Source organism: Ananas comosus, linkage group 24, assembly GCF_001540865.1.
Source record: "Ananas comosus cultivar F153 linkage group 24, ASM154086v1, whole genome shotgun sequence".
NCBI classification, from domain to species: Eukaryota; Viridiplantae; Streptophyta; class Magnoliopsida; order Poales; family Bromeliaceae; genus Ananas; species Ananas comosus.
In genome coordinates, this window is record NC_033644.1 from 156,684 (window position 1) to 167,248 (window position 10,565).

A 10,565-nucleotide genomic window follows, 5' to 3' on the forward strand; every position below is an offset into this window, starting at 1 on the left:
CGATATGTGGGTGGTAGAGGCTAATTAGGTCAATGCGATGGAAAAGCTGTTTAAGGACTTGTTTATTGTAGAGCGGGATAGGGCGTGGCATATATGCAGATTTAGTCATTGAATATATATAAAAAACTTCTAATGTACTTATTATTATTTTTATATACTATAAAATATAAAACAACCACTACATTCATAAGTAAATAGAATAAATATTAACACTGGTGTACGTAGTAGCCGCCGCGGCAGGGATGTTTATCACTACGATAATTCATCATCTATAGTATAATATATATATATAATATAATATTTACATTATCTTACGACAATTCTTCTTGATTATTCTAATTTCAATATATATTTAAAATATTATATATATATATATATATATAGTTGAGCTATGATACTTTTACAAGTATCACCATCATGGTGCTATTAGGTTTTAAGCCATTGGATCTACTTTTTGATTATTAATAGCCCTTGGATTAAATACTATTCCACCTACCACCACCTACCACCACCTACCATCATCATCTCAACCTCACATCTCTCCATCCAAGGGCTAAAAACACACAAGTATCACCCCCATGATACTTTTACAAGTATTCTAGCCCTACTCTATATATATATATATATATATAGTTTGAAGATCAAAAAGAGACGAGAAAAATGAACACCGATAAAAAATAAAGTAAAACAAAATAAAATAAAACAAATCAATCATACTATGAAATATGATTTATTGATTATATTTATCACAAACTGTATATTATTGTATTGGACAATGTACATTATTTAATTAGTTAGTTGAACCTACTTTTTTGTCGACCGTAGCGAAGCCATGAGAAAGGGTTGTGATGGATAAAATTTGTACTTTTGTTTTTGTCCTGTTCAGCCTTTTTTTCCGTTTCTATAATGGATTGATGATAATATTATGTTTTTTATAATTATGGGCCTATTTTTTTCAGATAGATGTCTCAAATATAATTTTTGAAATGAATCCAAATTAAAGTTTTACCACTTTATGCACTTATATTTCATTATTAATTTTTTTTTTCCCCTCAAATTTTAGACGCTCCAAATTAAGAAGAACAGAGGATAAAAATCAAAAGAGAAGATTTGAATATATTTATTTCTTATCAAAATCAAAATAAATTTAGAGAAAAAAATTAATTCAAAAAATTACCAAATTTAACAACTTAGATACTAAAGCAGGTTAAAATTTTTTAAAAAAAGACAAAGAATAAAATATTTTTTCCTCCCACAAAAAAAAAAATTCCATATCCTCAAATCCAATCCGTCCTTTAATTTTCACTCTCTTTTTCCTACACTTCTACAATTTCCCGTTCCTTACTCTCTTTTTCTACTTTTGGTTTTTTTTTTTTAATTTCTCTATTTTTTATTTTTATTTTTTGGGGATTGGGTCTCTACTATTCCATACCCTACGCATGCAGTCACTGTTGTTGCCGCCGCTTACGATGGGTTCATAACCTTTTTTTTTTTTATGGTGTGTTGTGGCTTCGAACCTATTCAATGGAGCAGAGAGAGGGGAGGAGACAAGTAGAGATGAAGATGAAAGGGACGGGTCGTGAGATTACCAAGCACACCTTAAACGCACATGACATACGAGCGTGGTGGAAACAGGAATTTTCGCAAACATGAGAGACCAAAATAATCATAGAAAACAATAGCACGAGAATAACAAAACAATAAAGAAAACAAAAGAGCATAAGAACACAAGATTTACGTAGTTCGGTCAATCATGAGTCGACCTACGTCCACGGGTAAGACCACCGCAATATTTTCTTCCACTAATTCACCGCACAAAAAATACAAAAAAAATAGATTGGATTACAAAAAACTCTCTCTTAGAAGCTCTCCACGTTTTCCTCTCATCTAGGATATTTTCAAGGAAGCTTATAATCTAAAATATTAATTATAAAGGTTTATATAACTCTAAAATTTTAGTTCTAGTAGAAAATAATTTTCGCCTTCCATCTAAATCTGATTCATATATAGTTACCATGCAATATCCTTTTGATAATACTCTTTAAAGTGATTATGCACTATTTCTAATCTTTTAAAATAAGATTAAATTCAATTAGAGTCAAACAGAAGATGGATATACAGTGAGAAAGAAAGAGTAGGGATAGAGAGGCCCGGTAAAAATGTATAAAAATACATATGTGATGCTCCATGAAACGGTCAAAGCAAAAATATTTTATATCACACCGACCGTCCCTAGAGCAAGTGGCAAATGGCTTGGTGGTTGGTACCTGAGACCCAAGTTTGAATCCTAGTTGATTCACATTTCCGGCTAAGTGTGGTTTCGCACTTTCTCACTTTAGTACCCTATAGTTTAAAGTGTATCAATTTAGTACCATATAATTTTGCACTTTCTCACTTTAGTACTATATGCTTTCAAGTGTATCAAGTTAGTACCCCGTGGTTTTCTTTTTGTATCAATTTAGTATCCTGCGGTTTTCATTTTATCTTTTTATTATCCATTTTGGGATATATAATTTAACGAAATATTAAACCACAGAGTACTAAAGTGAGAAAGTGCGAAACCACATGGCACTAACTTGATATACTTGAAACCACAGGTACTAAAGTGAAAAAGTGCGAAATCATATATACTAACTTGATACACTTTAAACCATAGGGTACTAAAATGAGAAAGTGCGAAACCACACGGGGTATTTGAAGTTTCTCCTGACGTGACTGAATTATATATAGAATATATCCTTTAATATCGAGTTTAATGACTCACTTGTACTGTGCCCGTCCAGGGGGATACCAACCCTAATTACTGCAACGTGTTATGTCCATTCACGTACAGTGCAACTTATTGTTCTAACACCCCTATATTTATTAGTAAATTAAAGTAGCAGCATTTTAATTGGTGGCCGTTGGGTTGATCCATATATCTTTTATCTATATCTATACTATATATAAAAGCACGTATTTTAAATTTAGGTCTGTCGACAGACCCATTTTTTAGCGGAAAAAATATTGATTCCTTTTTCCGTACGTAAAATAAATAACGTAATGAAACAAATTTTTAATTTCTGTTTATCCCTAAAATAGAAAAAAATATACTTATCCAAATTTTTGCCAACCCAAAGATATCTACTATGAATTTATATTTTAATTAAAAAATTATTTAATTTTTTTATCTCTAAAATAGAAAAAAATTATACTTATCCAAATTTTACCAGAATATCTACTGTAAATCTATATTTCAATTCAAAATTTAAAAGTAATTTACAATTTAAAATTTTGGGACTATCAATATATTACAATAAAAATTATTTAAAAGATAGATTGGTTGATAAATTTATAAATCATATTTTTGAATTAATATAATGTACAAATTTATGATCAATTTGTAAAAAATTATCNCTCTTCTATGGCACCGTATAACTCTCTCACATTCACCGCCCGCCGGAGCGAAGCCGTGCTCGTGGCCCCGGCAAAGCCGACGCCTTACGAGCTCAAGCCGCTCTCCGACATCGACGACCAACGCGGCCTGCGGTTCTACCGCTCCGGCATCCTCTTCTGCCGCATCAACCCTGCCCATTCCGATCTCGACCCGGCCGCCATCACAAAGCGGGCCCTCGCCGAGGCCCTCGTCTACTACTACCCCCTCGCGGGCCGGCTCCGTGCCGGCCCAGGCGATAAGCTAATCGTCGAGTGCACCGGCGAGGGCGCCGTCTTCGTGGAGGCCAACGCCGACGTCCGGCTCGACGACTTTGGCCCCGCGCTGAGCCCGCCGATCCCGTGTAGCGACCAACTTCTCTGCGAGCCTGAGAGCGCCTCCAGCGACGTCGTCGATAGGCCCTTGGTCTACTTTCAGGTTAGGCTATATGCAACCAACCAACCAACCAACCAACCAACCAACCGTACGTATGTGTTTTCACTATAAAAAACATTTAATATAAGGACATTTTTTAGACGATACTTAGAAAAAGCGTCTTCAAGCGTTTTTACAATATAGAAAATATCGACGCTTCAAAAAGCGTCGCCATATGATATTAAACAATTTATTAAATGATGATAAATTTTATTATTATTTTTAATTTTTTGACGCTTTAAAGTGTTAGGATTTCAAAAATCATGACACTTTAAAGCATCAGAACATATTTTACCAACGCTTGGTATAAATGTCGATATATGCGTGACGACTCTTTATTAGCCAACGATTTGACCGACGCTTTCAAAAGTAATGTTGGAATATATTGGGACGCTTTTAAGCGTCGTAAAATATAAAAAAAAAGTCCTTAAATATAAGGTTTTTTGCAGTGTTTTATTACATAAAAAAGCTCAAGCTGTCAGATAACGGTAATTTTACTAGCTCTATCCATAATATTGAATGTTACAGTTGACACGGCTCTCGTGTGGAGGGATTATCTTCGGCATCCAGGTGTGCCACTGCATGGCTGATGCGGTGGGGGTGATGCAGTTCGCGATGGCGATAGTCGAGATGGCGGCCGGGGCCGCTGAGCCCAGCATACCGCCCGTGTGGGCCCGGGAGATACTAAACGCCCGGTCCCCGCCGTGCGTCACGCACCCGCACCCGGAGTACGAGGAGGTTCCCGACCCCACCAAGGACCGCATCTCTCCCGCCGACGTTCTGGCCCACCGGCCGTTCTTCTTCGGCGAGAAGGAGATGTCGGCATTGCGTCGCCAGGCGCCCGCTTACCTGCGCGGGACCTGCTCTCGCTTCGACATGATCGCCGCCTACGTCTGGCGGTGCCGCACGATCGCGTTGGGCTACGATCCAGAAGACGAAGTCCGAATACAGTTCGTAGTGAACGCGAGGGGGAAGAGGAACCCGATGCTCCCTTTCGGATTCTACGGTAACGCTTTCGCGTTCACGGTGGCGTCGTCGACCGCAGGGGAGCTGTGTCGGAAGCCGTTCAGCTACGCGCTTGAGCTGGTGGCGGCCGCGAAGGCGCGGTCGGCGGCGGACGACCACCTGCAGTCGGTGGCCGACCTCATGGTGCTGAAAGGGCGGCCGCGGTTCGCGATGGCGCGAACGTACTTAGTTTCCGACCTGACGAAAATGGGGATGGAGGATCTCGACTTCGGGTGGGGGACGGTGGTATACGGCGGCCCCGCGACCGCGATGTTGGCGACGTTCCACATACCAGCGTACAGCGCCGAGGGGGAAAGGGGGATACTGGTGCCGGTGCGGCTTCCGGAGTTTGCGATGGAGAGGTTCGTGGCGGAGATGGAGAGGGGACTAGTGACAAAGGAGGAGGAGGAGGAGGAGAGCCAGGTTATGAAGGTTTGTTCCCACCTGTGAGGCCCAATAATATGCTATAAACGGTTGAGTCCACGTACGTGCATGGCCATGTTAAAATTGTAGGTTAAATTATTTTGTATTCGCACGTACGTACTTGCATGAGCCATGCATTTGGGTTTAGTGTACAAATTCTGAGTCGGACTCGGGACTCGGGGATCAAACTTGGGCTCATTTGGGTCTATTAATTTGTGGTATGCATGTTTGCAACTTTTTTTTACCTATTTTTGTGGTGTTTGGTTCGTTGAATCAAAGCATATATCTAGTAACGAGTGGTGTCGGTTTGAAATTTGATATGTATTTTTTAAAATTGTACTTTCGAAGAGTGTATTAATTAATCTCCAAGTATTCGAATCGTAGTAGGCAAGGAATATATACAAGTTGATTGTTTTTGGAATATATAAATCAGGAAAATTAATTTCCTAATTTTCGTAGTGTTTATTTAGAAGAAATACATTTAATATTTTGTACTAAACAAAACGTTAATTAAAGGAGACTTATTAAAAGCATGAAATTAATTAAGAACTCATATTATGTAAAAATGGCGTTTACACGCAAACAAATTGAGAAAGAGACAAATTAAACCGAATTAAAACTGTTTACGCCAATGGTCAACAGTTTAAGCCAGTAATTGAAAAAAATTACACATTATATATATACACGCCAAGGGTCACATATATATATATATATTTGTTGCGAATTTAGCTAGAATTAATAATTACTTTTTGTAACAAATTAAAAAGAATTAACTATCTCCACCTACTCATGTGAATTCACTACTCATTTAATTTTATGCAGTTTGGGTACAGTAGTGCGATAAATTAATAATCTATTTATTTCATCAACCCATTAAGTACACTATCTCCTTGACTCCTTCTGTGAACTCAATTTAATTATTTGCACCCTGTCAGAAACAACTTAACTTTTCTCTGGAGTTACCGACCATCCCTAAAATAAGTGACAAAAAAATTTGGTGGTTTGTATTCGAGATTCTAAGTTCGAATCCTAGTTAATTTACATTTCTAGCTAAGTTTATTTTTAAATGAAATAAACGAAGCGAATAGCGTGCTACTTATCTCTCAAAAAATAAAAAAATCCTTTTCTCTGGAGTTTTTTTTTTTTTTTTTTTCATTAGCTTTTCAGACCTTTGCTTCACTGCTATTATGAAAAAAAAATAAGAGCAAACATGTCACAGATATATTTAAAAACTAGAGCAAATTAACCAAACAAAGGAGAGACATATATATATTGGATTCGCTCAACATCTCCAAGACCCTAGACACAAATTTGATGAAACAAATTTTTAAATTCACAGGAACACGGCAAATTATTGTATGCCTCCGGTGAATCAGCTCAGGTTGTGCACCGCACCTCTCAGTTGGTCTCCATCTTATCATATACTTCAATATATACTTCAATGGCGCGAACATTTAGCCCGAAAGTGCCGGTACACAAGCTAATCTGGTGCGCCGAGTGCATGCAATAACTAGCTTAATTATTTCTCCATGTGCTTAATTAATCACCTTAACTCAATATCCTAGCTTAGAGTCCTTAAACCAACTCAAACCTATAGCTTGGATGATATTGGGCCAAGTCCACTCGCCGAGCCCAAATCCAGCCCAGAATCAACCCGGCCCAATGGGCTCTCGGCATTGCTGGTGCTGCTGCTTCTGCTGCTGTGAACCAACTTCTGGAATTCTATACAAAACCTCTCCATGGCCCGGGGCGGCAGCCGCACCGGCACCGCGATCCCGCCCTCCACCGGTATGTGGAACGTCGCCAGCGTCGCGGTCGCGGGACCGCAGTACACCCCCTCCCCCCACCCGAAGTCCACCGCCCGCAAGCCCGACTTCGTCAGGTCCGAAACCAGGTACGTTCGTGCCACCGCGAACCTCGGCCGCGCTTTCAGAACCATCAGGTCCGACACCGACTGCAAGTATCCTACGTCGAGCACCCTCGCTTTCGCTTCTGTGACCAGCTGAAGCGCGTACCCGAACGGCCTCTCGCAGAGCTCCCCCGCGGTCGAGGACGCCACCGCGAATGCGAACGCGTTCCCGTAGAACCCCCGGGGGAGCTGCGGCTGCTTGCTGATCCTCCGCTTCCCCCGGGCGTTCACCACGAACTGTATTCGGACTTCGTCTTCGGCGTCGTAACGCAGGGCGATGGTGCGGCACTTCCACACAAACGCCGCAATCAACTCGAACCTCGAGCAGGTCCCGCGGAGGCCCGCGGGGGCCTGCCGACGCAGACACGCCGTCTCCTCCTCGTCGCGGAAGAAGAAGCGGCGGTGGACGAGGGCGTCGGCGGGGGAGATGCGGTCCCTGGCGGGGTCGGCGACCTCCTCGTACTCCGGGTGCTGGTGCGTGACGCGCGGCGGGGACCGGGCGGCGAGGAGCTCCCGGGCCCACACCGGCGGCACCGAGGGGGCGTCGGCCCCGCGTGCCAGCTCGCCGATATCGATCAGAAGCTGCACCAGCCCGGCGGCGTCCGCCATGCAGTGGCAGATCTGGACGGCGAAGATGAATCCTCCACACTTCATCCGCGTCACCTGTATGAATAATTAAAATATATGAGATAAGAGTAAAAGATTCTGAGTTTGAGTTCAATGTGATCTCTCACCCTTGTTAAATTTTATTCCATTTATTTCAAATTTGCATAATGGACTTTATATATAGTCAAAGTCCACTCACTTCCTGTAACTATTAAATATGTACAAATGTCCACAGATGAAAAAAAAAAGTTTATAAGAAACATATTCTATTTATCACTAACAAAAACTTAATGTTTAAGAACACTTTTTTAGATATTTATTGATGCTTAAAAATATTTAAAGTAATTTATCGTCTTATTTAAAAGCGTTGGTAAATGAGAAGTTACCACGTATATATCAATATTTATCACAAATGAAGATAAAACATATTTCTATAATTAAAGCGTCGAAAAATTAAAAATAATAGTGAAGTTATCATTCAATAACTTGGTTCGATAAAATAGTTAATTTCTATGACGACTCTTTTTAAAGCATTGGTATCGTATAAAAAGCATAGGTGTAATTAAGTATATGATTCTGGCCATTGCTTAAATTTTTAGAGAAAAACGACTATATATCAGACAACCTGAATGAAGAGCAGGGGGCGGCCGATGATGTCGGCGGAGGAGCTCTCGGGCTCGCAAAGAAGCTTCTCATTGCATGGTATCGGCGGGCTGAGGTCGCCGCCAAAGTCCTCAAGGGTGACATCCGCATCGGCCCCCACGAACACCACCCCCTCGCCGGTGCACTCCACCGCCAGCTTCCGCCCGGGTCCTTCGAGAATCCGGCCCGCGAGAGGGTAGTAGTGCACGAGGGCCTTCGCGACCGCGCTCCTTACGACCGCAACCGGGTCCTGGCCTATCTTGGAAGGGCTGCTCCGAAAGAAGTAGATGCCCGAGCGGTAGAAGCGGAGGCTCTCTTGGTCGTCGATGTCGGAGAGCGGCTTGAGCTCGTAAGGCGTGGGCTCAGCCGGCGGGACGAGCACGGGCTCGCTCCGCCGCACTGCAAAGGTTAGAGAAGAAGAAGAAGAAGCAGCAGCAGCAGCAGCAGCCATGTATATATATGTATATATGTATGAATGAGTGTGTTAGCTTGGGGATTGAAGAGTGGAATGCAATGTAAACAGGTAAAAAATCCTTGTTCGGTGTTTTCGGAGGGAATTGTAGAGCATAGCTTAAATATACATGGAGAAGGGTGGGTAGGTGGTGCATATATGAGTTGACTGGTCAACAAGTCAATAGTCAACAAGTCAAATAGAAATTTATTATTTTACAGTGTTGAAAGCTACTCCCCATTAAGATTTGGGCAGGTGAAACTGTGAAAGTCTCATTTCTGAAGCACGGAAATTTAAAGTATTTCAGTGCTATTTTAAATTTGAATAATATAGTATCACAGTTAATTTTAAACTCCTCTCTTTGTGACATTGTCGATTTTAAGATTACAATTTATTTGTGTGTTTAAAAATGAAATTATATGTAAAAGAATAACTATTTTTATTTTTAAAATCACTCAATAATTTAGGGTAGCGAAGAAAAGGAAATTTGTGTATGGTTAGACTCTTTTTTATTACCTAAGATAATTAAAATCATATCTTGTTATTGTTTTAGACTTCTTTTGATTCGGATGTAAGTAAGAACTGCTTATTTCAGAAATAAGTATAAATAGGAACTAAAGTAAATTTTGTTTGGATGAGAATTGGATTATTTTTAGAAATTATAAGGTAAATAATGTTTAGATGATTAGATTGAAATTGCGGAAATAAAAGTAATGATAATTTTAAATTAATAATATTTTATCTAATTACTTAATATGAAAATATTAATTAAAAATAATTTAATAAATTAAAAAATTTATTAGCTATAAATATTGTGTATAGACTGAAAAAAATATTAACTAATTAATTATATTATATTATATTATTTATTTATTTAATTATAAAATATAACTTAACTTTTTAATTAATTTTTCAATTATTTAATTAGTTTTGATGATTTGTTAAGAAATTAATTTAGTAAGTTGACCAATAGAAATATTAGTTATTAGATAAGCACATTAAATAATTAATTCTTAATGAACTAATTAACCATATAAATAATAAGTTAATTAATTACTTAACTATTTAAGCAATAGATAATGGCTTAAATATAAACTTTAATTAAGCTCGTTTTTATCTGGGAACAAGCTTGTTCTGAGAAGGGTGGAACAATTTATTCCCCCTTATTCCTAATTATGGAGAACAACAATTTCCAAATATATTGGATAAAATACTTTGTTAATTCTTTGATAAGTCCGTTACCAAACAAAATTAATATTTAATCGTGTTCGTAAAACTTACGTTAATTGGGATTTTGGTAAGCAAAGTAGTTTTGTTGCTGTACTCCACAAATTATAACGTCAAAGAAAAGCTATAAATATATACATGCGTGGACTCACTCGACAACAATGCACGTCATTATGTAAAAAATTATCATTAGCAGCTTTAATCCTCGGTGTTAAGTTTTGACTAGATTTATTCGGCAAAAAAATTTATAAAATTTATTCAAATGTTCCTTTTTTTTTTAAGGAAAAATTCAAATTTATTCAAACCGCCCAAATAAAATAAAATATTATTATTTATAAATTCGGAGGTAGGATGAATGGTGATTTAAGTCCAACAAGTTAACAATTTGACCGCTGTGGATAGTTAGTCTTGAAAAGTAAGGTGCCCACGGTGGACAACCTCTTGAAAAGAGGTTG

At 38.8% G+C, this 10,565-nt stretch overlaps 2 protein-coding genes across 2 annotated transcripts; one reads left to right on the forward strand and one right to left on the reverse strand.

The window, feature by feature from the left end:
• Positions 3,404–5,657, forward strand: LOC109728633 (benzyl alcohol O-benzoyltransferase-like). The gene is made up of 2 exons (XM_020259092.1): positions 3,404–3,850; positions 4,376–5,657. The coding sequence occupies exons 1-2, from the start codon at positions 3,404–3,406 to the stop codon at positions 5,300–5,302; spliced, it is 1,374 nt and encodes a 457-aa protein (XP_020114681.1). The 3' UTR covers positions 5,303–5,657.
• On the reverse strand, positions 6,867–8,862 carry LOC109728480 (benzyl alcohol O-benzoyltransferase-like; the record flags this gene model as incomplete). Its single annotated transcript, XM_020258890.1, has 2 exons — positions 6,867–7,847; positions 8,416–8,862. Coding segments are annotated over 2 exons (1,428 nt in total), but the record flags the coding sequence as incomplete, so codon positions are not given.